The sequence below is a fragment of the Gasterosteus aculeatus genome, chromosome 15, assembly GCF_964276395.1.
Source record: "Gasterosteus aculeatus chromosome 15, fGasAcu3.hap1.1, whole genome shotgun sequence".
Taxonomy (NCBI): domain Eukaryota; kingdom Metazoa; phylum Chordata; class Actinopteri; order Perciformes; family Gasterosteidae; genus Gasterosteus; species Gasterosteus aculeatus.
In genome coordinates this window covers 6936841-6962010 of record NC_135703.1, presented here as the reverse complement: position 1 = coordinate 6962010, position 25170 = coordinate 6936841, and the positions used below count along the sequence as shown (strand labels likewise).

The window sequence follows — 25170 nt, the reverse complement described above, 5'->3', positions numbered from 1 at the left end:
ATGCTCTCGCTGTGACCCAAAAAGCATGTTTACTGATCAAGTGTGGAAATCGATTAAAGGCAGAAAATCAGCGTAAAGTGATGGTGGACGGAGTGAACGGAGAAAATAGACGGGTAGATAAATAAATGAGATGGAGAGCCCTTCTTCGGTGATGACACCCGCATATCGATGGCATTTTCTGAAGTGCAGTCCGCCACCGTGACTAACAAGGGAAACCACTCATCATGCCAACCAGCATTAGGAGGCTCGTGTGAAAAGACCCCTGAACCACCTTTCAGCCAGGAATGCCTGTTGGACCAGATTATGTGGGTAAACAGAAAGCAGATGTGCGTGTTCTCAGCTTTGCTGCAGTGTCTGACTATGGAGGCACGTTGTTCAGATGTTGTACAAAGATAAACAGGAAGAGGAATTCTTTTTTTTCTCTTTATCAAAAGGTCAGTTACACATTAGTAATATTATTGCATATCTAAATTGTACACAGCATTCTCCATTTCCTGAATAAATTGACAAAGTGGATGGCTGCCTCCAGTTCGCTAATCTAATCCACGAAGGCCGTGTTATCAAACAATAAGATGTCAAACTGTGTAAAAGGTCAAAGTAGTGACATTGGGATCCGACCCGGTGTTTTCTCACAAATCTTGATTTTCCAACAACAGAAAATCATTTTCAAAGAACACAGACCCGTCGTCTTAAAAACAATAGGAGAGGGGAGGCTGCCGACAGGGGATTCATTTCAGCCCACCACCATTCCTCCGCCTCATTCCATCCTCTAACCCTGGGAGATGGTGTTGTCATACTGCTGGACATGGGCCCGGGGTGTGAGTGAGTTTAACTAAACAAAAACACTCCCTCCCCGGGATGAGGGCTCATGCCCCAGTCAGACCTCCATAAAAACAGCCCTGGTTTCTGTTAACATGCACGTTTCCAACACGTGATAAAGTTGAGAGAAACCGTGAACATCTGGTTATCTCTTCCTAGTTAGGCTTTAAACTAAGCGGTGAATGTGAGATGAGGGGGAACTGGACTGCTGTAACGCAGTCCAACACTAGGTGGTAATCCTGCTTTGCGAATGGGTTTAGCTCAGCGGTTACCATGGGAACCCATGAACATGAGTCAATAGGTCGCTTAACTTTCTACGTGAATATGCTACATTGGTGAGAAAATAAACTTCTAATGTACTACTTGAGGGTTGTATTCTAGTTTTACCCTGGCTACGTCTTTATTAACATTTCACATAAAAACTTCAGCATGAAGTTCAAAATCAATGCGATTTTAAACATAAAACCAGTGTTTTTTTTTAAACTTTCTCAGTTAAGAGTTCTATAATATTCTACATTGATGCACAACAGAGTCTTTTTTGCACTGTTGTATTGGTACCAACTACCAAAGAGTGTCCGTCCGAGTGGGCGATGGAGGGATTAGGACATTTCCTGGACAGGGGAACTTCTTTAAAGGGGGCGTGAAGCGCAGGCAGCAACTGCTTTCTGCGATCCCTCTTGGCCTAATCCCTCAGATTAAAAGCAGCAGTGAGATGGCTGCGTGTTCCAGAGGCAGCATGAAGACAACATAAACAGCATCGTGATTAGAAACGTACCGAGCATGTGGCTCTCATTAGCTACAGGCTGAAGCCGCAGCACTGCGCTGGAGGAGCGAGTCCCAGTGTCAATACTGGGCCTGTCAATCAAACGCACGGCCGTGAACGTCACATGTTACACTGATGAGCTTTTCACAACACAATAAAAAAACAGGTTGGTGGTTAAGTGAGAAACTTAAACCATTACACTTGTTAAATATCATTCATTTAATCATCAAGACGTAAATAATGTAAGTAGATCATGAAGGTAAATGCATTAAATGGCACAAAACAAGCTTGATCTAAAAATATACATTCAAACAAGTGATACAAATAAAAACAGGAGTGAACATTTGTGATTGTGTATATAAAGCAAAGTGAATTTAAGAAAGAGGTAAACCTGAAAACTTCATGGTTTGGACTTGATCAACTGCATCTTTTAATACTACAGATTGGTGTGTAAATCCATCACACAGCACCACACAAAGAACAAGTACTTAACATGAATAATATGTTCACACAACTTACTTGGCACATTCTTGTATTGATCTGACACTAAACTTCACCTATATTTTGTTCGCAAAAAATCTGACTATACTTGGGTATAATTCAAAAGTCAGTGTGTAAACAATGTGAAAAAGTACAGCAAGAGAAGTTATTGTAAATTTGGTCTATGTTTGTAAACTAGGAAGTAGAGAAACAAACAAATAACGTTTGCTTGACTTGATGCGGTCGTTCCCTTTTTGTATCCATTTCTTTGGCACGTTTCCCTCTGGCAGGCGGAGCAGACGGGGTCATGAGCTCTGTACCCATGTGATGACAATGAAGGATAAGCTGATGATTCCCATTAGGAAACCAAAGACCACCAGAAGTATAGACTGGAGAAACAAATAAAAAGACACAGCGAGCATCATGAACATGTATAAATGTAACTAGGGGCTGCAATCTCAAACTGTTCTGAGGCATTTGCATTTAACATTATCTCATATACCAATAAAGACCTATTGATTAGATCAATAGATTATATCAGTGTTTAGTTACCCCAATGGAGTCAAAGGATGTGAGGGGTCCTTCGTTGAGCTTGAGGTAGAAAACGCCGGGGAAAACAAATAACAGGCAGGCTGATGTTGTCGCTCCTAAAAAAGGTAAAGAAACAGGAAAGCCACTTGAGTTGCACAGATAATATGGTCCATTTCAGACCGTATCAACTGTTTGAGCAAGGCTGCACCATTAATTATGTATAGGCATCATTTTAGCCAGCACGATCAATAACTGACGTATTTCACTGATGCTGCACTTGAAAACAGTTTAGAATATTTTAAGGCCACAGTTAAGCAAAGTGATAGGTCGCCACTGTCTGATGTGTGTCTTTAAATGAAATAAAAATATGACATATTAAAATGTATAACAACCAGAATATAGCAAAAGCATCACATTTCATTTCTTGTAATTCAAAAACAACACATACCCACGACTCCAAACACGTTTCTGATATCAGGGACGAAGATGGCCATCGAAAGAACGACACCCAGGATGATTACAGTTGCAAAGACGTGGATCAGCACGGAAAAGGGACGTCCTCCAAACAGCAGCAAGATGGCAGCCTTACGGGCCTGCAGCGTACAAACAAGCAACGCTTAATCTAACAAAACATACTCAAATAAGATCTGCCGTGTTCATGGTGCGCAACAAATGTTGGAGGGAAGAGGAAAGAAATGGAGGGGTGTTTGGGCTGGAAGGAACTTGTTGGTTGTTACGGTGTTATTTTATAAACACAATTCTTTCCGATTTGTCCATTTTTTCTAATTTGAAAACAGGAAGTGTGAAAAGCTGCGGATCTTCATTTATAGGCAAATAGCAAATCATGGAGTAAACAAAGCAAAAGGAGGGATGAGGAGCATTCCGCCGTCCGTGTACTCACAGGGAACTGAATAAGGGGAACAGTCAGCGTCACAGCGAGCAGGACGGCGAGCCGAACCGTGATCACCATGACGTCCCGGGGCAAATACACATCGTAGCTGAGCAGCAGCTCAGAGTCCACGTGAGCTGGGAGCAGGAGACGCGGACGGCGTGAGGGCGCAACGTGAACGGTGACGTGGCTTGAAAAAAGCAGCGACCGGAAGTGGTCGCAGGAAAGTGCGCCGCTACAGGCTTACCGTAGAAGGTCAGGTAGCCGAACAGCGCAGAGATCAGGTAAAGCACGAAGCTGAGGCCGATGCTGACATTGGTAACGTTCTGCATCCTGGCCTTAGTGGGCCTGAAGCACACAAATCACTGAACGTTACACTATACTGTTAACGGCAGCAGAACCAATGACTCAAATGACTTGTAAAGGTAAATGCTGACTGTTTGAGTTCGCAGTAGATTGGCAGGATGGCCGTGTGGCACAGGAAGGAGAAGGCCATGGTGGGGATGGCGTAGGCGCTCTGCAACACGGTACGGTTTGTTTAGTGCTAAGTGCCGCCTGGGCTGCAGAGGGTGAATATTCAAATTGCATTTCTTAAGTGGATTCAAAAATTAAGTATATTACTAAGTACTGTGCAAATGCGACTTTTTAGGATCTTCTTGCAAAACATTGTGAAGTAGTGTTAAAACATCTGGACCAAACATCTGCTTTGTGTAATCCGGCATTTACGGGCCTTTACATGTAACATGCATTTAATGCAGCAGAGACTAAATCAGGGCAGGCTACCTGCTAAGAAGCTGGTTTCACACACGCACCTTACTGGAGATGACAAAGAGTTTGGGTGTGCATTCTGAGTCGGAGGCATTTGATATCTGGAGAAACGGGAGAAGAGGAAGCGTGTTATTTCTGAGACGGGGGCGCTGCTGCGGATGGGAAAACATGAAGCCGACACCCATTGCCGGGCCTCGAGAGCTGAAAGGGAAATAATCAGCTAAGTAAATGCCAGGTCTGCGGCTATACTATGGGCAGTATAATTCTAAAAGGCCAGAGGTCATTTCCAGACTGATGCAAGGTCACCTGGACTTCCTTCCCCTCAGGACCGGCGTCATTCACCAGCACACAGCTCTCTGCAGCTTCCTCTGGTCTTCATCAGCAGACATAATCAATAAATAGTCTCCCGGGTCTTTCTAGCCCGGGACCAGACTAGAGAAGAAGGAAACAAAGGGGGGGGGGGTTACCTGAAAGGCACCTGAAGGCGTAGTCACATTGTAAGGCAGTGGGCAAGGGATGGACCATTTCTTGATCACGACCTGGAGACGAGACGAGACGTAAACAACAGAAGGGCCGAGATAACATTTCGGAGGGTTTTTGCTGAAACTCACCACGATTGCAAAGTACAGCATGAAGAAAAAGGAAAAGCTGCTCGTGAAGCTCAGGAAGCCTGTCAGGGCGAGAGAGAAAGATGCGGTGAGAAACAACCTTTCAAAGCTAGTCACGGCGGCCAATCTCCGTACTTACTTATTTTATGGCACAATGACAGAGGAAGCACAACACACAGTGTGACGAGGATCAGGAGGAGCCTGCCGTCTTCATACCAGTGATATCTGGAAAACAAGACAGCAGGAATGATCATCTCGCTGCTCCTGCATTGTCTGGAAATTTGTCTTTATTTTGTGCTCAAAACACACAACGACAGATTCGTCGTGTGGTTTGAATTAAGGGTTTTAGTCCTTATAAACAATAACAATTTTCTAATTGACATGCAACCGTCGTGATGAGGCCACATTTCACTTTGCCCCCTTCTTTTGGGGAATAACATTTTCCTTTGCTGAGGGGTAGCATTGGCAGTTTATTCAGGATCGGGGAGCCAGAGGAGGAGGAGGAGGAGGAGGAGGTGGTGTTGGTGGTGGAGGGGGTGTAGGAGGTGACGCATGTGAAAGGCATGCCGGCTCCTCTGGGGTTGGGGTCGGGCGGGGAAGGGTGCTGCCGCATGTTGGACCGCAGCGTGGGCTTGTGAGGGACCGGCTCCACCGCTCTTTATGGGGCTCCCACAGTCAGCAGCACCTGCTCGGACCACATCAACACCCACTGACCCCCGTTTGGCAGTTTCACAGCTGTGGCGTCACCGTAGGCGCTGATGGATTCGTCTCTGTGTCTACTCCGTTTTGGCGCTGTAACTGGATGTCGGCGAGACCTTTGCTCTGACCCGGACTCTCTCTTGTCCAATCACTTCTACGCCAACCTAAGTTTAGCTGAAGCACTCAACCGCAGCTCAGCTAACCCCCCCTCTCCTTGCTTTTTACAGAATGTTATGCACACACAGGGATGTATAAAAAAAAAAATCTCCTCCTCCTCCACAAGGATCCGTTCTCAAGAGACTCCCGGCTTACTGTGAGAGGCACAGGATACCTTAGAAGACCCGTGAAATGTGGAACATTTCACGCTCAGATGACAAACAGGATGCCTGTCAGTTAAGTCAATGAGTCAATCTCCGCCAAGTGTTAAAAGATCAGCAGAAATGGGACCAATGCAGAACAAACTCAGGTCCAGTTGTCCTCGTCTTTGGCCTTGTTACTGCGCTGAAACGAAACATGCTGCTGGATAACAGACACAAAACCCATTAGCGAAGACAAAAGATTTCAAGATTGAGCACAACTGTTTTCACTCACGGCAAATGACAAATGACCCAGAAAAACAAAAATGCCGTTTAATGTAAAACAACTTGTTCATTTAGGCCTTGATGGGATTGAGTATGTGTCGGCTAAAATCCCAAAGCCACTCATTAACAGAAATGCTTTGTTTCCCTCAGCGGTGAGCTGTAATTAGAATGGCAAAACTGATATCCCCTTGTATCAGTCTGATTCCGGGGAACATGTGCGAGAGATTTGGGGGTGAAAGCAGAGCAGTAATACAAAGCAGCTGTGTGTGGAAGATTCAGATGTTGAGGGATTGGGCTGAGAGCAGCAACAATAGACTTCAACCGGAGCGGCCAATAACACAGTGACAGAAGGTACATTCTGGGCCTGGGACTGCAAGCTCGTCCACGTGGGCCAATGAAGAACCCGGGCTGCTCGTGAATGGTGATGTATAGCTCTCCGTAATAAATACATTTCCTCTGGATGTGCTCCAGTCCAGACAGCGCCGAGCGCGAGTTTCCCCTCCAGTCATTAGCGGGCAAAGTATTAGCCGTTTACTGTGGTTTGGGGAGGGATCTCCTTCTACCGCGTCGCTCATATATTTCTCGTACCACGATTCGTTTCAGTTTTAATAACTTCGGGCTGCTGAAATGCCAAATTTGACTTATTCCAAGGAAGAAAAAGGTATAATCTACAACATCCTGGGAACAGGAATGACGCAGTCGTTATCTCGGTGTGGCTAATGTAAAAAAAATGGCTTGGTTTTACCCGCAGCTGTGACAGATTTGAGCAGAGGTGAGCTTACAGTGCTGCATGTACCCACCCTGTATTTCCTGGCGTCACCAGGGTGTAAATGGCTGCAGGAAGCTCTGACTTCAGGATGAACAAATAGGAGGACATGGCTGAGAGAAGAGAGGGAAAAAGGACATCAGAACATCTTTTTTTATTTTCTTAAACGCACGCAATCATACCTATCAACTGAATCATAAACACAGCAGACGACTAAACTTAAACTGCTGTGTGATGGTTGTGTTTTTTTCCAGGTGGCAGGAGGAACCGGGGCTCTGAGTTAATGCAGATGGGTGGGGCGAGCAGCTCAGAGGAGGGATCACCAGTAAAGCCCTCAGTGCAGACATTATGCAGATCACCCAACTGCTGGAGACTGGGAGTAGCAGCCAGGATGGAGAAGTGCGATGGGGAGGGGGGGAGGTGGAGGAAGGAATGCTAACAATAATGATCTCTGACGCTAATCCAGGTATTTCTCCCACTGCTCCGCCTCACTCGGAAACAGGATATTATCAACCTCCGACGGACTCCAGTATCCTTTAAACGGACAGCCAATCAGAGGGGGGGGGATCGGGGTCACTTCCTGAGAGTCTTAACAGCCTAAAATCACCGAGAGGGAAATGGGAGAGGGGAGATGGAGACTGCACACGGTGGAGAGGACAGTTCTGACTGACACAGGATTCGGATGCAGTGTGTGGTCGGTCATAAAGGAAGATAAGGCGAAGGGATTTAGATTTGGGAAGCCGGGCAGAACCAGAGTTAGCTGGGACCTCAATGCCCCCGAGGCAGGTCTCGCACTCGCCGTTAAATAAGCCTAGCCCATAATCCCTCAGATCCTGTATTTGTTTATGAAAGAAAATTCATCCAGTAAACCCTCCAGCCCACACAGAAACAAGGACACGCACTCTGTGGATGACTGAGGCCATTTATGAGCTCTAAAATCTGTCAAGAGCTAAGCAAGCGGGCGCTTTAGTATTTTTAGCCAAAAAGTGTAAAGCAACCACAAAAACTAAGAAAGATATTTTCAACCACACTGCACATAAAGTCACACTGACAGGGATCACACAACAGGCACGATGCAATGGTTTAATTCCAGGCAGTCGGTTGGTAAGCACAAAAACACTTTGATGTGTATTCCTGGTGGGCTAATACTTACATTTCTAGACCAAAGGCACCCTTCAGTGAAGGAAAAGTGTACGCCGAAAACACTTTTATTACAACTGGCTGTGTGTGGGACGCAAACAGTGGGTGAGTGTGTTCAACATAAGACAGAGCACTTTCATTAAGCGTGAGGGGACGGGCAGGCTGCGAGAGCCCTGGGCTGGTCAGTAATTAAGGTCAATTGGCCCATCAGCCTTTGACAGTACAAATGAATGTTTACCCAGAGTGAGGCTAATTGCAGTCTTATAAAAAGGGGCCCTGGGTGTAGACAGATGCATGCGGCCGGGCTCACACTCTTAACACATACTGCCCCATGCTGGGAAAACCACAAACATACCAGAGGGCACGGCCACAATCCACTCAGCCCTGCGGCTAATGAATGCAGAGGAGCGATCACCTTAGCTCTCCACTGTCTGAGAAGGCCGAGGGTCGGGCGGGAGGGAGGGGGGAGAAATAAAGGGAGAGGTCCCATTAGGCTACTCAACACTGGGTGGGTTTACCGTCAGTGATCAATTAGACGAGAAGTCCGATTTCAGGCCCAGGGGGGGGGGCTAAGAGGACAGCGGCTACAGAGTCAAAGGTTATCGGGGAATGCGGATAAAAGCCTCAGAGGAAGGATGTCGCAAACCTCAGCAGAGGGGCTGTCGACCACCAGTAGGAGGCACTATCTACCTCCAAAATAAAGTGGCCGTAGTCTAACCCTGCAGTGCTGCTAAAACCCGCCTCTACGTTGTAAAAAAAAAAAAGAGACACAAACACAAAACCAGTTTATGTTCAGCATGTCAAGAGAATTGTATGGAACTGTCCAGTGAAAAGCGAGCGGACTTACCGCCAATATTCTGCATGATAATGGAAATTCCAACCAGAACCTAAAAGGAATTTTGAAAGGAAGTTAGTTTGAACGTGACTGCTCAAGTTTTTTTTGATGGGGCAAAATCAAAAAAACAACACTTACCTTTCCTGGTTTTTTCAAGGCTTTCTCTCCAAGGTCTTCATATGAATTTATTCCTACGAGAGTCAGATTTAAAACAAACATTGCATATACACATAGCACTACACTCCTATTAAATTGATCAGACTGAAATTTGACCGTTTAACACAAAGGGGGGAAAATTGCTGCAGGAGAACTGGAGACATTGTCTTGTTTGGTCCAGTCATTCTTATTCCTGATTAAAACCTGGTGTCTACTTTACCCACAATGCAACTCTACTGCTGAAAGTGATGTGTAGATTTGGGTGTGTTACACTCGTAGTGGCTAATGTAGTCTTGAGGGAATATCCTCGTCACAAGTCAGGATATCGTCTCAAGTATTTGGATGATGATTGACAGACGAAAAACCAGTGTTACCTCTTTTTTTATCTCATCTTACACACCAACTGACGCAGTTAAAACTAGGAATTGAGTAAAGTCAGCAAAAAGATAGCAACACATAAGATAGCTCCCTTGAGTAGTGATTTAATCACGAGTGGAGGGGCACAGCGCCCCCCCCTTCCTGGATAAACACACAGGAAGTGATTATCTTAAGTTGTTAGTCTCTCACCTGTTTGCTCACATAGCTTCAGAAGGAGATGTATAGAGTAGGCTGACAAACTGGACACCAGTAGCAACAGGATACTGCACAGGAAAGGTAAATGGTAGAAATGAGGGTTTATGTTTGATATATTTAAATATCATCATCAGATATTCTAAACAGCATTGTGGTGAAAGACATAATGAGAGCATTCTTACCAAAACCCCAATACTCCAGTGTTAGCCATAGCATAAGCTAGCCCCAATATGCCGCTGCCCATGATGGCATTCATCAGGTTAAACACAGAGGAGATGAAGGAGGCTCCTTCGGTTGTAGGTGACTGCACATTCTACATGACACAATTTGGATGAATGATGAAGCGGTAAAACAATGAGGGCAAAGACAAAGCAGCAGAAGAAATCTGATTATTTAACAGAACAGCTGGCCCGCCCTGATGATGGATGTCATGAAACAACATTGCAGTGGCATGTAGGATCAGGGAATGGAAATGGGGATGGATGGGGTGGGATTTGAGCAGCTAGCTGTGGGACAGCTGCCTGAGCTCAGGATAAGGGGAGCTGCCCATACTGCTTGACCTTTTTAATAGGGGATATCCTGGAGAGAACGAGTGGCAACTCTGGTGTCGGTGTCACAACAAGCTTGGATTGACCTGAAGGCCGCTGAATCAGATCCACCCTGGGTTGTAGTGGTAAAAGACGGAAGTAAACTATGGCAACAGATGGACAAGTGAACTGGTTTTCTTGTTAATTTATAATATGACATTGACATTGTAGTGTTTGTCTTACGGATGGATTCACAACTAGCTCACTGCTGTTCAATTTCACCGTGGGGTTGAATAGAATCCTAGCACGCACAGTCATAGTACACTTATGATAACATGACAGTGTGTAATCAAATGAAGTGCCAGGTTAATTTCTACTGGCACCAGTTGTTTTGAGTGGGGCCTTCTGGAGTCACGACGAGAGTAAATAAATGACGCTGATGTCATCGGTGTAGCATTCACCCACATCTGATTACTTACTAACATGAACCCTGCAAAAACTCTACAAGGATCCACACGTATCCACTGATGCCTTTCTTCGGTATGTGTAATACTAAGGTTAGTTGCATATGTAGTTTCTGTGCCTAAAAGAGTTTAATGTCGCGTTGATAATCTGAAGCATTTTCTCAACATCTGAGAGACAGCCTATGTCTTCTATAGTTAAAATAATTGTTTCAACTTAAAACAAAAAGTCTCTTACTCCTCAAGGTATACAACTATTTTATGGGCTGTGAGGTTATGATCATAATGGGCAAACTGGCTGACTTAAGTCTGTAAAATCGTTGGACTTCGCCATTAAAAGTAAAACTGGCTTTTTTAAAGAAATGAATAGAAACCGAGATGAAATCCTCAGGACGATACGCATATAAATACCATAGGGGAATGTGTGTGTTTGGGTGGACTTCCTTCCCCTCTTAAGTGCTGACCGAGACAGAGAGCAAGAGAGGAAAACGCACGTGATGTCTGTCATACACAACATTTAGACAAGTCTACCCGTGCATGGAAAAACAATAAGCTTTAGTGCGTTTTTTTGTTCTCAGAAAATCCCTTATTTAGACCGAAGCCCTGCTCCTTACATGTAAAAAACGTGTCTTAGTTTGAATACTTACATTTCTTAGTAAAGGTGTGCGTTCGTCTCTTTTGAAGCGCGGGTCGAAGTCTGGGTATCGCGATGAATTCAGAAAAGTACCACTATACATACCAGCCATTTTCTCTCTAGAAAGCTCAGAACACACAGTAAGCGAAAAGAGTAGCGAGTGATGATACCATCTTCCCTTAAATCACCTTTAAACCTCCCATCTTATCAGATCAGTCAGCTGCTGACTGTTGTTGTTCATGACAACTTTTTTTTCAGTCGCATTTCTTACGTCACAAATGAGACGACCACTCAGGAGGCGAGTTTTCACTCGTTTGACCAATCACGAGGCGGCTCTTGTCGCGCACCGATGACGCCATTCCAGCATGTATGCGAGTCAAGGATGTTGAGGTAAGCTCCGAATGTGGATTTTCTCGAAAATAATATCAGAATTACCGTTGATTTACCAAAGAGTTGCTTCGTTTTTTTGAAATACAACACCCGGTTCATATGAACGATATTTTATTTTTTACTTTTTCTGCTTCACAGCCGCAATGCTTTTCTCATTTCAGGCTCCTCTCCAGAGTCTGTTCGTCTTTAGCAATTGAAGGAAACCTAAAAGCAGCCGCCGCGCACCGGAGCATCTGTTCTGCAGCCTCACTGCCAGTCTCCGTCTGCTCGGCTTTAGCTGTTAAACCCATAATGGAGGCTAAACTTTACCGGCCTCCCCCAGAGGTCCGAGGTATGACCTCTTTGGACAAAGAGGCCTTCACACAGACTATTTCTGTCCCAGCCCTGCGGGTGCCAACTGGGGTCTTAAACAAGGTAGTAAAGAGCCTGAGAAAGGCGACCATCCAGCGCCCAGGGGTGCCCCGAGTGGTGCAAGATAAAGAGGAAAGTAGTGACTTTCGTTTAGTCCTTCTGGACCCCCACAGAGTTTCCTCTCCAAGCTCCTTCAGTGAAGCCGAGGCCGAGGCTCTGAGGTCCTTCAGTGTCGCTGAAGAGCTGCAGTACTATGAGCTTCGACTCACCTATCACAACCTGAAGAGTGACGAGGTGCTGGAGGCTGTGCTCCCTCAGGGTCAGGACGTGACCTCTGGGTTCAGCCGGGTGGGACACATCGCACACATGAACCTAAGGGACCACCAGCTGCCGTACAAGAACCTCATCGGTGAGAAGCAGATATTACAAGTCAACGATTTCAGCACAAATTACGACAAGTTGACATGTTTAAGGAAAACCAATGATAAGGTGTCTTTTGGCTCCTTGTCATTGAGTGTAGAAGTCTCTGGAAGTTTACTATTGGACCTTCAAGAAACGATTGTCTCAATTTGGTTTTGAGGACAGAGCTGTGCTGACACTGCTCGATATCTAGTGTTGAGATGTTACTGTGAAGTGAAGAAAATAGCCTGCAATACACATCCTTACAATGATCAAACCCCTGCTACTGAATTGAAGCCCCTGTATTTATATGTTATCTATTCCTGTATTATGTAAGGTTAATACAAGGTTAAGGTTCATAAGTACTACTAGTTCTACTAGTTTTTTCGACCTCAAAATGATATCTTTACAAAATACCTTTCATACCACAAGTTCAGGACGTTAATTCTTATGCACACACTTCGGTGCCTGAATGTGTTGCTTTATTGAGACCCGTCAACTGTGACTTAGTGTCACGTGAGACATTTTTTAAGATTAACAAACATTGTTTTTGTTTCAGAAAACCTTTTGCACTTTTCTTATTGATAACTCACTTAAAAGGTACCATGGTTTACAAATAAAGTTTGGTGGTCATATTTATTGCTAACTTGTGGCTACTTTTGTTGTAGGTCAAGTCATCATGGACAAAAACCCCGGTGTTACCTGTGTGGTCAATAAGACAAACATGATTGACTCCACATACCGCAACTTCAAGATGGAGGTGCTAGCTGGAGAGGAGAACATGGTTGCCAAAGTAGGTTAAATTATAAATGCGCTATTATTTAATGATATTTAAAAATGGTTTCTCAAATATTCTATATTCTCAGCTGTAATCAAATCATTGTTGGATATTTGATCCAATCTGCAGGTGAAAGAAAACGGGGTGACCTACGAGTTTGACTTTTCTCATGTATACTGGAATCCCCGGCTGAGCACCGAGCACCAGCGCGTGGTGCAGCTCGTGAAGCGCGGCGACACCGTGTTTGATGTGTTTGCCGGCGTCGGGCCTTTCGCCGTCCCTGCTGCCCGCTCCGGTGCAAACGTCTTGGCCAACGATCTGAATCCGGAGTCTCACCGATGGCTGCAGCACAACTGCAAACTCAACAAAGTGGAGAATAAAGTCAGAACCTTCAACCTGGACGGCCGAGCGTTCATCCAGGGGCCTTTGAAGCAGGAGCTGCCCGCGCTGCTCAAGGGAAAAGCCACTGTGCATGTAGTGATGAACCTGCCTGCCCTGGCTCTGGACTTCCTGGATGCATTCAGAGGCCTGCTGCAGCAAGAAGCGTCCTGTGATGAGATCCTACCCACAGTGCACTGCTACGGCTTCTCTAAAGCTGACAACCCGGAGGCGGATGTGGCGGAGAGGGCTTCCCAGAGCCTCGGGTTCCCCCTCGAGGACAGATGTTCTGTGCATTTCGTGCGCAATGTAGCACCCAACAAAGATATGATGTGTGTGACCTTCACACTCCCGAAAGAGGTCATCTTCAGCAGTGATCCGGAACAGACAGGTGAGCGTCCATAAAATTGAGCGGAATTGAAAGATAATGTGATGGTAACTTCAGGAAAGCCACTAAAACATGTATGAAAGGCTAAAACATGTTTAATGTGTAAGTACCCTTATCCTGCAGGTAACTGGGTTGTTCTGATAAACTGAAGTCTGCTTAATTTTTGTATTATTATTATATTTTTTGTATTATATCAACTTTGTTTAACATCAAAAATAGCTAAAGCGATCTTTTTCCCGCCTCTCGGGAATCGGCAATTTCTTTGTATGCGAGTAGCTACTAATAAGTAGCTACTTGCATACAAACATTTACAATTCATTAATAATTAAGTACCTGCAGATGAAATTTAAGACAAGTCATGCGGCAAACTGTTGTTGCATTTGCACGTTTTAATGAAGATGAGCTTCCGTTTGACACAAATAAAATCTAAACCGGTTTGGTTTCTCCTCAGAACCTTCACCAGAACCAGCTCCGAAGAGACAAAAGTGTGCAGAAGCCACAGAAGACCCATGACTATACGGAAACATTTGAGTTATTCCGCTTTTATTTTTATTTTTTCACAAAATTAGTTTTAACGGACTTCAATAATAGTTGATGTTTCCTCCTGTCATAAGAAATAATGAGCCAGCATTACTTCAAAACCACACTCATTGACTGGAATGTATTGGAACCATTATTCAGAGCTTGGTCATACAAAGTTGTTTCACTTTTTTAAATAAATCCTAAAAAAGAAAAGTCAAGGAGTGTTTGTGTTTATTGTAATTTATTTAAATATAAAATTAACACAAAATATAAAAAAGTCCTATACAGTGAACAAGAATCAGTCATAGCACCACCTGCCACAACAGCTTTTTTCCCCTCTCGGTCGTAGTTTTATTGTCCATTGAGTCCCGTTTCCAACCAGTAGCTGTTGCGCTGTTTGCGCCCTGCGTGTGCTCAGCGCTTCAGAGGGAACAGCCCACTGAAAGCATCCTGAATGGCTCGATGACACGCCAAAGCTGAGGTGTATCCTCCAGCTGTGTCCTGAGGCATGGCAGCCCGCACGTGGTTCAGATACCTGAGAACACACAGAGAGCCCTGGTCAGTAACAGCAGTGAGGTATTTCGTAAACAACGCAGCCGACCGGCCGGGCCCCGAGAGCCGCTTTCAAAAAGTAGTTCCTGCGAGTGTAACTTGAGTTTAAGTTTATTCTTCATTAAATCCACACTTGAAAGTTGTTTTTTCTGGCTTTCAGCGACCCTTTGATGAGATCAACGAAGACAGACGTACCCATACAATAACACTGGATCACCTTGTGCCTAAAAGCCTCTCCAACATGGCTCTATTAAAGTATTATGGGTGTCTTTTATTTTCTAAGTGCTTACAGATGTATCCTGCCAAAGCCCCTTTTCGGATTCTTGAGGAAAGCCAAAAGTTACTGTTTATTTTCACATTCATGCACAGACAGAAAAACAGTCGAGCTGTTAATTTAGTCTCCACGTCTCGTCCCCACGGGGACAGATGCCCCTCTACTTGTGAGTTGTGTGTGTATGCAGCAGGGGATTGACCCGTTTCCCCACCCGCTCTAATCCTTCCTCCACTGTTTTGTGCCTTCGAAAAAAAAAGTGGCCGTCGGGGGAGAAACCTGCGCACATGTTCTGTACTGCTCTCTCCAAGCATCTTGACTACAAAGCTAAAAAAGCAAAGTCCTCGAGCAACTGAGACAACACGTAGCCTCGCCTGTCAATGCCGTCTCCCCCTGCTCCTCCCACCCTGCAGAAACCGGAATCCTGGCAGAGAGGGCTAAAGCCCTCACACGAGTCTGGCTTTGTGGCCCCTGTTCCTGTGAGCCGCAGGAACTTCAAAGGGAAACGGGAACACAGACGGCTCTGTGATTTCTGTGCCCATTCTGGCTGCTTTACAGAGTAACCCAACACCTGTGAGGAGCGTGTGTGTGTGTGAGATGGAGGGGTGAAAAAAAAGGTGTTTTGTGTTAAATATATATATATATCTCATACTATGCTTTGGTGTTTATGACGGCTGCTTTCCTCAAAACTATAACATATTGTTTAACATGCCAATACATCAAACAAGGTGACCTTGACTTGTCTTGTAATAGAAAGTGAGTGAGAACAGCGAGAGACGTCAATCAGGCCTCGCACACAAAGGCCACTCATCACCCACTAGAGAAACACACAAGTTCAAAACAGGAGGCCCAGTGATTAATAATAACTTCATTAGGCCCAAGCTGCTGTAGCCTGTCCTTCAGAGCACTTGAGGGAGGTCTTCTCGTATGGCTTCCTGCATCAGATGAGTGCTATCTATTGATTATATTGTACTGGGCCTTTCTAATGGTGAAAAAAGTGGGCTATTTACAGCCCGGCTAAGTCTGCTCTTCCTGCTAATCTAATCCCCAAGCTACTCATGTGGTCATTCCTTCCAAGAAAGCTGAGAGCTCTGTGTAACTTTATACCTGCCTGCCCCTAAGGAGAGAGAGAGGGAGGGAGAACATGAAGGAGGGGGTGGGAGTGGGAAGTAGAAAGAGGAGGGAGGATATGAGGTGAAATCACCTTTGGGTATCATCATCACAAACCCTCTTCTCTTAAACCAACTCTGTCTGCCCTCTGCTCACCCCGAACACCCGAGGTTAGTTCAGTTCTGCTCCATTAACTCAGCGGCCGTATCCGCATCTTCCTGTAAAGGCCAGCGGCATACATGTACACACTCAAGCGCGCGCGCGCACACACACACACACACACACACACACACACACACGACCGGCTACGGAGGAAGCTGAGAGATGAACTCTGCTCCTTTCACATGACTGTACTCGACGATGCTGAGACATTAAGGGCGGACGGACGACACCAAAAAGGCGTGCGGCAACATGAAATGCATTAATAATGTGCAGCACGCTCTTTACGCAGCCTTCAAACATAACACACACACACACACACACACACACACACACTATACCACTACGAAACGCTTCGAGATGTTACGTTTTCGGTGTGCACTCAGCCCCCCCCAAACCTTCACCCCCCTCTCTTTCTCTCTGAGGACTGGACTGCCTTTTGTTCGCAGGGCCGTGAAACCCAAGCCGTGTCGGCCGGTAACATCTTTCACTCTCCGGGCCCCACTGGAGCATTAGTTGCAACTCGATATGGGTCTTTTCAAAGCTTCGTATTATTGGGTAAATATGGGTCACTTTGGACTGGCCCATTATGTCGCTTGGGGGGGGAGAAGACGGGTGCAGGTGATGAAGACAACTGAATGACACAGGGTGACAGTATGCGTGTCAGTCGGCGATTGCCACAAGGGAATATGACAAGGGGTTTTCCACTAGTACACACACATACACAAGTTATATGTATGTTTTACCAGATTTCCTTCTCAGAAGAACATCTCAGCATGTGTCAAATTTTCTTTCTTCAAAGCACAATAGATGATGATAGAAGAGCTTGCATTATTTTTCAAACTCTACTCATTCCCTCCGGCTGTAACTTCATTTCTTTCAAAAAGCCATGTGGTTAAAAACTGTTCAGAGTCAAGTTGGCCAACCGCATTTTTCCACTTGGGTCTGGAACTCTGAATACCTGGGCAATGTCTCCTGCTAATGCTAATACCGGTCAGAGATTTTCCTGACGGGACCCTGAAAGTGTTCCCCACCCCGGCTGACTGGAAAATGCCGCAAAGCCACATCTCTAATTCAAAGTGAAAAGATAAGTGGCGAAATGTTCCGGTGGGGCTCTACTTGATTTCCAGCTGGGAACGCGTGGCTCCTCTTTGCGTTCGGATGGACGACGCTGCAGTGGAACGGAGGCTTCGGCTTCATCGGGGAAATATAATCGACACGGGAGGGAAAACAGGCGATATCAGACGGAGGCGCGGGCCACGTTGGGCCTCTTCGTCTAGACTCCATGTGTTGGCTCGAGTTGGATCAAGAAGAGCTGCGGCAGCCGGGGCTGGATGGAAAAAGAGGCCCGTAGTGCTACAATGGTTATTTCAGCAAGGAGACACCTAATTAACGGACAAATCACAGAGAGGTCGCTGTACAGCTTGGCTGCTTTCATACATACAGACTTAATAGTAAAAAAAAGTTAAGATGGCTCTTTCAAAAGAAACTCTTACATTCACGACACTGACCGGGAGACTTTGCTTTAACAGCACTCTCACCGATTCACGATTCAGTGTTTGCTTTTACTACATCTGGCACGAACGGGGTACGCCGACGTCGAGGTCGGCCGGAGGGAAAAAATCTGCATTCTATTCCATCAACACTGGACAAGGGAAGCCTGCAACGATAAACCAATAAAACCTACTGAAGACCAAGGACTGAAGCCTCTTTAGCGCCGTTTATCGAAGCCAAGGAGCTCAGACTGGTGTCTTTCCGAGCGCAAAGTCGACATCTGACTACCGCTGGGAAGTGTACATCTGAACAGAGGCCGCCCCGTACTGCAGAAACGCCAGTCCCGAGGCTGCTGGAAGGCGGCGTGGATGTCCGGAAGTCTTCCTTTAGTGCTCCGCTCCGGCAGCGGCTGAGGATTCCTGGTCTGGAATTGATGGGGGCTGGAGGAATAGGAGGGCGGGCAGAGGGGGTGGGGAGGTGCAGAGCCACACACCTGCCAGATGATTTGTCATTATAGAGGGGTCAGCACTCAGCTGTCACCCCCTAATCACCCATCCTACCCCCTTAAGTCAACCCCCCCCCCCCTTTACCCCCCAAACTCCACTCCAGTCCTCCAAAAACACCCCCTGCATTCCTAAGGCGGCTCCGGTTTCACTCGCAGCGCTGCTGCCCCATCTGCCCCTCCTTTCTACACTCTACCCTGAGAGAAAATGTACCCCTGTGAGACGCAGCACACTGAGCGCATTGTGTATGTGTGCGACTTGTGCCTACGTGTGTGTGTGTGTGTGTGTGAATACATATTTTTCGCGCGGTTCGTATCGGTGCCGACGGTGGACAGATGGAGCAGGATTCCACCGGCTTGAATGTGTGAGATCGGACCGGGCCGCGGTCTAGAAACAAAGCCCCCGCAGACAAGCCAAACACAGAGGACTCTCACAGGTATACTATATCTGTCAACAGAGGTCTTTCATCACCGCGGGTCAGAGGTCACTCCCTTTTCCATTGAATGGAGCTTCCTCTGGGACGTACGAGTGTGTGAGACGGATCCTCAGCTGTCAGCCTGCCCACTGTCCGTCCGATTATCTCAAGTCGACTGTGAGTGTGTCTGAGGGGGGGGGCTCAATACGGTTACATCATATCCTCACGGGCCTACAGACCCCTTATCCATTATCGTGCGTCTTATCTTCCCCGTCGACGGGCTCTCTGCGTCCCATAAGAGAGGAGGAGAGGCAGGCGGGTGTAGCCAGCACTCAGTCAAGGGGAGAACATGTTTAGAGTGTTAACAGAAGCTTCGGCTGACACTTGACGTGAGCGCTTATAGAAATACATTCTCGTGAAGTGACTGACAATCTGCGAGCTGTCTACAGGAAGGCGGCGTGTTGGTATCCGGCTCAGCGGCTGAGTGCTACGCTTGTTGTTGTGTCTGTTAGCAGATAGCAGAGTAGAGGTGCGCCCCCCCCACAAAGGCCCGCGCTGCTTCTCGCGCCCAAACCTCACTTCCTGCTCAGTCAGTCACCTGCCCTCCACTCATCCAGGGCGCTGTTGGCCTCGCACCTCCCCCGTCTGACCTGGTGGGGGCAGTAGAGGTTGGCTGGCCGGCTTGGCCTCACATCTAACCAGCGGCAGCGGCATCACACATCCCGCTGGACGCTTCATACAGAGAGCATCTTTCTTTCGTCTCCTGAGCTGCTACTTGATAACTCTGCCCCCTGGAGAGCTTAGAGGAAGGCGGGGAGGGGATGGGGAGGTGGAGGAGGGGGAGGGGGGGGGCAAACCAGACCGAAGAGGGAGGATAATGACATGACATCAGTGTCATCGTTAGCCAAATGGCGCCGTAAACGATGGAAGAACATATGCTGTTCAGTGAATGGTTGCTAGCGCGAGGCACACCCACACGTACACAACGAGCCTAGACAATTAGATACAGAGACGAACAAAGAGTTTTCCCGAGGGCGGTGAGGGGGGGGCACCTCACCTCCATAGGTATCGGTTACTGAAGCACCTCGAGCTCTGAGGAGAGGCAAAGAAGATTTCAATTAAGAAGAAAGATGGGAACAGCTAGGCGGGGAACTGAACAACGGGGGGGGGTAATACACACAGCGAGAGGCACCCCACCCCCCCCCCCCCCGTGAGGTGTGCGTGGCAAGTCTCCAGTGCCAAGCCCCACAAGACGGGAGTTTGTTTTCTTTCTCCAGCTCTTAAGAGGGGAAAATGAGCCAGCTAATCCCCCTGTACATTGCCGGGGCCCTTTGCCCCAGGGGTGAAGAGCAGGAGACACACACAGTGTGCAGAAAACACAAAGTGTGTGTGTGTGCCCCATTACCCTCAAAACCAAAGAATTCAACCCTAGAAAGCAGGCAAGCGCTTTGAAACCTCCACAGAGATCAGTGTGTGTTAAAATAGTCCGATAGGCATCACCTCGCCCCGCGCCGGGTGACGGGGTCAACACTGTCTGCCTTTTCGGCCGGGACACAAATACGCCTGGAGGACAAGAACGCGGTTGCCTGCGCTCCGGTGTCCCCCTCGCTGGCAATGGCCTGGTTTAGCACGGCCCGGGTTCATCTTGGGAGGAGGCCGCTGGTCCGTCTGGCACACGGCCCCCAGAGGGGAAAACAATAACACTAAAAGCAGACCTCTTTCAGATGACCAGAATACACATGAGACAGATGCCGCTCCCGCTCCATCACGCTGTTCCCGTCCGCTCTGTGGGTCAGATATGACTCGCCCACAAGTGAAAAGCCCCCAGTCAACTACAGCGCATGCTTATTTTGAAGCATACTTAAAGAGAAGATCAATATTTGAACAGATCTATGGGAGGGGGAAACAATAGTGATCCGGCCTCCACCAGCTCTGTCTGTTAATGGTCTGTTTACTGAGACAGACAGGATAATGGCCCGGGTGGGGGCTGGCGGAGAGCCGGACAGTGGCCGCGATCCACTCTGTTTCGGATCTTGTTAGTAACGAGGAGACAGAGCACCTACAGCACGAGAAGCCGAGAATGAAAGCAAGGTGGTGGCTGTGTGCTGTGAATGAAGACGGGCCGTCGTGATGACAGACGGGTTTGCAAGTCAAATGGCAGAGCTTGAACCTCCAGTTTTAATGTGCATGCACTCTTTTGGTTATGCAAATGTTAAATCTGAAAGCCCCGCGGCTGCATTCAAGCTTTTAGACCGAAGCTATGGAAACACTTAGATAGTGAGAGGAGTGCTGCATTGAAGTTATGCTGGATGTAGTAATAAAATACAATAGCATTGAGTGCAATGAATGTGGAGTATTGGAAGAAAGTAGGATGTCTGACAAACAGAGTTCAGCTTTAGGTCTTGGTTATAGTGGTAACCCCAGAGAATTTGTGGAAACCATTTGGCAACACCACAGAATATTTAATTTAGTCTGAATGAAAGCAAAAGATCTGCCCTGAGACATTATATAATGGTAGTAAAACTAGATGAAAGCAGTGTGCTCTTGAGGGAGTTCATCTGAGGTCATGCTAACAGGCGCCTCAGACTCTAGCTCATAACCGAAGCATCGCCGTGTTTGTGTTAAAGAGAGAGTGTGTGTGTGTGTGTGTGTGTGTGTGTGTGTGAGAGAGAGTGTGTGTGAATGACTACTGGAGGCCAAAAATACGAGACCCGTCTCTCCAAGGTGCCATCATTCTGCTCACGTCAGTCCCGGCACTCTTACGTCCCGGTGCTCAGGTCCCCTGTGGGCAGTGACCCGTGACCCTGCCCCCCCCTCTCCCTTCACCCCTCCTCCTGGCCCTTACAGCCCTGTCGGGCCTATCAGACGGATATGCGCCCTGCAGGGATCAGAGAACCTGGGATACGGGGGAAAGCTATTCATGGCCGCCGAAAATTCCTCTGGTGAAGCTGTTCTGCGCCTGTTGAGTGGAAAAGAAGAGTATGATGGCTGACTTGCACTTTCATCACACAGAAGTGAAAGCAGCGGAACGGAACAAAGACGTGTATGTTATTTAAACCTCGTTTAGTTCAATTTAGCGATGGCAGAAATGGATCCGGGAGCACGTCTAGTGGTCCTGCTGACTCCTGGAGCCCGAATCCAGGGTCAAGGTGGGGCGCTCAGACCTGGAGTCAGGCCAACCAGGCGGGAAGAGGCCAGCGGAGCCGGATGCCAGGAAGCGAGGGCTGCGAAGGCATCACTGACTATTCTTGACATCTCCCTCCCACCAAAGCACTTAACATACAGAATAAGGCAACACACAAACAAACAAACGGATACGCACCATTCACATAAACACGCTGACGCCGAGGGATGCTTGGAAAGCTAAAGAACACGAGCGGGAGGAGAGCATCACTCAGAGAGCCATTAACCCTTGGCTCCCACCCAGAACAGTGAGCGCACGTTAAACATAGCTGGTCTACGCACGCGGGCTAAAGCAATCTTTGGGTCCTTTGGACTGTAGGTCCATAAAAAGACTGCGTTACGTTCAATGAAGACTTGTGGGAAGTTTCCTGGAGGGGAAGAAAACATCTGCGTTTATAAAAAAAATACAGGTCGGAGAGAAACCTTTGCATCGCTATTTGTCCCCTCCGATGGTCACAGGTTGTCGGCTTCGGTGAAAGTGCTGCGAGGACTACTTCCTCCTGCAGAGGAGTGGAACCCCAGGAGAACAGCGCCAGACTAAACAATCTCCCTCAGCTGCTCCCCTTCACCCCACCGACAGGAGATGGATGCTCGACAAGCGCTCCCAACAGAAAACCTCACTTTTTCCAACAATTACAGAGAGCGATGGGGGAGGAGGCAAAACTTCATAATATTGTACACACTGGCATTTGGCGAAGCACATTGAGCAACCTCTGTCAGAAAGAGATGGGCTAATTTCAGGGCGACCCGTGCCAACACAAACAACTGTTCTGGCGAGCTTTCATTGTCAGCACTTGAGGTTCGAGTCAAAATTTTCAACGCTCCGCAGCCAATTTCTCTTTCCCCTCTCTTTTTTTTTCTCCCCCCTCCATATGATTTGTCCTTGTCCAAGATCCCAGCCAGTCTTTCATCGCCTACGCAGTCAGACCTTTAAAAGTATTCTTGGGGAGCACAAACTCAGACCCAGATGCTGATCTACACACACACACTAACTGAAATAGGACGTGACCTTTTCTTTCAGGCCGTCAGCATGTGTTCTATGTGAGCTAATGCACAGAAGTGTACTTATTTGGTCTATAACGCACGCCCGACTGAATTGGCGCGGCACACCTTTGATGTATTCAAGTGTTTCCATTTGGCCTGCGTCCGTCAGCGGGCGCAGCGTGCACGCGAGATAAAACAGCTCACGCTGGAGTCTGCCGTGTGCTGGGAATTATGTCACAGCCATGTCAACGTAAACATCATCATCGTGGGTTTCCGTTTGCGTCTCCAAAGCAGTATTTACTTCACTTTGATTTTTGTTTATTAGGGTTTTTTGTTTTTTTACTCTTCTACATGAAAGAGTCGTGTCGCTTCCTTTGGCGTTTACAGGCTGTAATATTACATTCGTAGTCTACTCGTGGTTCTGATGGCAGTCAATGAGATGGACGGCACTTTAGAAACCGCACACAGTAAGGGCTCTATCCTCGGGGGCGAATCCCATGCGCGTCAGGGGAGGAGCTCCGGGTCGCCAATGCGTGTGCGAAGTGGGGTTGCTGTGCTGAGGTGGAAGCTGAATGGACACTTTGGGAGGCCCCTGTAGCCTGAACATGCAGCCTTTTCTCTGCTCCACTATTGAGGCAGCTGTCTTTAATATAAGTGCTCAGCTCAGCCCATATTTATTCAGGTACAGCTGACAGAGAGAGAGACACAGCGAAAGAGGCGTGGACCATCTTTTTCCTGGCAGCGGTGCAGCACTCCTGCGGTTTTTTGGGGGGCAAAGGGACAAGGCGAAAGAGACACAGACACTGTGACAGAGGGAAAGGAGCGGCGTGAAAGACATTTCGAAATTTTAAAGAAAGAAAAAAAGAAAAGAAAAGCAAAAACGTGGCTCCGGTGAGTCCCGTGTTGACTGGACATCCTGTGCAACAGACCGGCCCCAGAGGCCCCAGGGGCCCCAGGGCCGCCGGGGAGGGGCTGTGTGAGCTCAATCCTCCCGCCTCTCTCGATGCCTGCGTCCAAGACAAATCACCGCCGTTGCTGCTGTCACCGAAAGGCCTTGACCAAGACAAACAGCTGTGTTTTAAAATAAGGACCTGCCTCCCTTCGCAGCCCCTTTCACCTCATCCACATGAGGCACATCCATATCTCCCCGCACAATCAAGCATATTCCCTTCACAGGTCATAGGACTGGAGCCGCAGTCCAAGGCTCCACGCTGGGGACTCACTTTTCACCCTCTCAACGCCGTCTGCATTCTCTCCACGGCACGCGCCCGCGCACACAGACACACACACAAAGTTCTACCACATCACACAAGTTTTATTGTTTCCAAAATGCCAGGACTGCAGTAACAGGGGTGAGAGGGAGTGCGTACGACACAAGATGTATAGCGGTTTGAAAGGACATCGTCTGCATGCATGCATGTGCGTGTGTGTGTGTGTGTGTGTGTGTATGTGTGTGTGTGTGTCTGTGTGCGTGCGTGCGCACGAGCTTGATCGTTTATGTACATCTGAGCTCGCATGCACTAAACCGCAAACTTAGCTGAATCACAAACTGCACACAAGTGTCAGCACAATTCCTTGCTTTTACTTAACGGCACATTGCATCTTGGGAGTTGTGGTTTGTCCGAATGGGCCCGACTGTGTCACTGGCCGCGCGCCGCCCGCACCAGTGGGACTGGCGTTCCTTGCTGAACTCGACCTCATTTATCTCCGTGGCAGAGCCCTTTCCCTCCAGCGCCGTCCCTCCTGGACCCCTGAACTGCTGACACCAGCCCCCCCCTCATCCCCCTCACCCTCCTCACCCTCCCTCCCTCCCTCTTCTGAGCCCCGGCATGCGGCAAAAATTGTGAGATGTGTTTCATCTGCATATTGATTAGCCTGGCCAAAAGAAGAAAGACCTCAGCACTTCACTGAATGCATAATGTAAATAAGTCTCAGTTATTCGCCCACAAACCGTTAAGGCCAAACCTTTTCCTTAAGTACGGGATTTTCCAGGTAATTAGGTAGGTGTGATTGTGCAACTAAAAGGCAGCTTTTTTTTCTTAAGAATAAAAACTAATCGAGAA

General features: G+C 47.4%; 3 protein-coding genes across 5 annotated transcripts in view; 1 reads left to right on the top strand and 2 right to left on the bottom strand.

The window, feature by feature from the left end:
• Positions 1–1780: 1780 nt before the first annotated feature.
• slc38a6 (solute carrier family 38 member 6) lies at positions 1781–11441 on the bottom strand. The gene is made up of 16 exons (XM_040199435.2): positions 11244–11441; positions 9791–9921; positions 9603–9676; positions 9018–9070; positions 8892–8931; positions 6939–7017; positions 4998–5083; positions 4862–4920; positions 4718–4789; positions 4295–4351; positions 3920–3999; positions 3730–3830; positions 3495–3619; positions 3042–3186; positions 2615–2709; positions 1781–2451 (listed from the first exon to the last, which is right to left on the bottom strand). Exons 1-16 carry the CDS (start codon positions 11340–11342, stop codon positions 2368–2370), a joined length of 1380 nt encoding a protein of 459 aa, XP_040055369.2. The 5' UTR covers positions 11343–11441; the 3' UTR covers positions 1781–2367.
• On the top strand, positions 11394–14649 carry trmt5 (tRNA methyltransferase 5). The gene is made up of 5 exons (XM_040199433.2): positions 11394–11620; positions 11782–12380; positions 13039–13163; positions 13278–13917; positions 14366–14649. Exons 1-5 carry the CDS (start codon positions 11394–11396, stop codon positions 14425–14427), a joined length of 1653 nt encoding a protein of 550 aa, XP_040055367.2. The 3' UTR covers positions 14428–14649.
• Positions 14650–14660: 11 nt separating this feature from the next.
• Positions 14661–25170, bottom strand: part of mnat1 (MNAT1 component of CDK activating kinase) — a 29423-nt gene continuing 18913 nt past the window's right edge. For all 3 annotated transcript variants that reach the window (XM_078089931.1, XM_040199437.2, XM_040199436.2), the window contains one exon: positions 14661–14971. In XM_078089931.1, coding sequence (XP_077946057.1) covers positions 14851–14971 — 121 coding nt within the window. In that variant the 3' untranslated portion in view covers positions 14661–14850. The remainder of the gene's footprint in view (positions 14972–25170) is intronic.

What these genes read in the sequence shown, in the direction of transcription:
- slc38a6 (XM_040199435.2), bottom strand. Translation starts at nt 11,342, where the DNA reads ATGGCTGGTATGTATAGTGGTACTTTTCTGAATTCATCGCGATACCCA. An exon ending in GTCATTGTGCCATAAAATAA is followed by an intron (nt 4,921 to 4,997) that starts GTAAGTACGGAG and finishes TCGCCCTGACAG; the next exon opens with GCTTCCTGAGCTTCACGAGC. An exon ending in TCTTTGTCATCTCCAGTAAG is followed by an intron (nt 4,000 to 4,294) that starts GTGCGTGTGTGA and finishes ACCGTGTTGCAG; the next exon opens with AGCGCCTACGCCATCCCCAC.
- trmt5 (XM_040199433.2), top strand. Translation starts at nt 11,394, where the DNA reads ATGATACCATCTTCCCTTAAATCACCTTTAAACCTCCCATCTTATCAG. An exon ending in GCCGTACAAGAACCTCATCG is followed by an intron (nt 12,381 to 13,038) that starts GTGAGAAGCAGA and finishes CTTTTGTTGTAG; the next exon opens with GTCAAGTCATCATGGACAAA. An exon ending in AGGAGAACATGGTTGCCAAA is followed by an intron (nt 13,164 to 13,277) that starts GTAGGTTAAATT and finishes TCCAATCTGCAG; the next exon opens with GTGAAAGAAAACGGGGTGAC.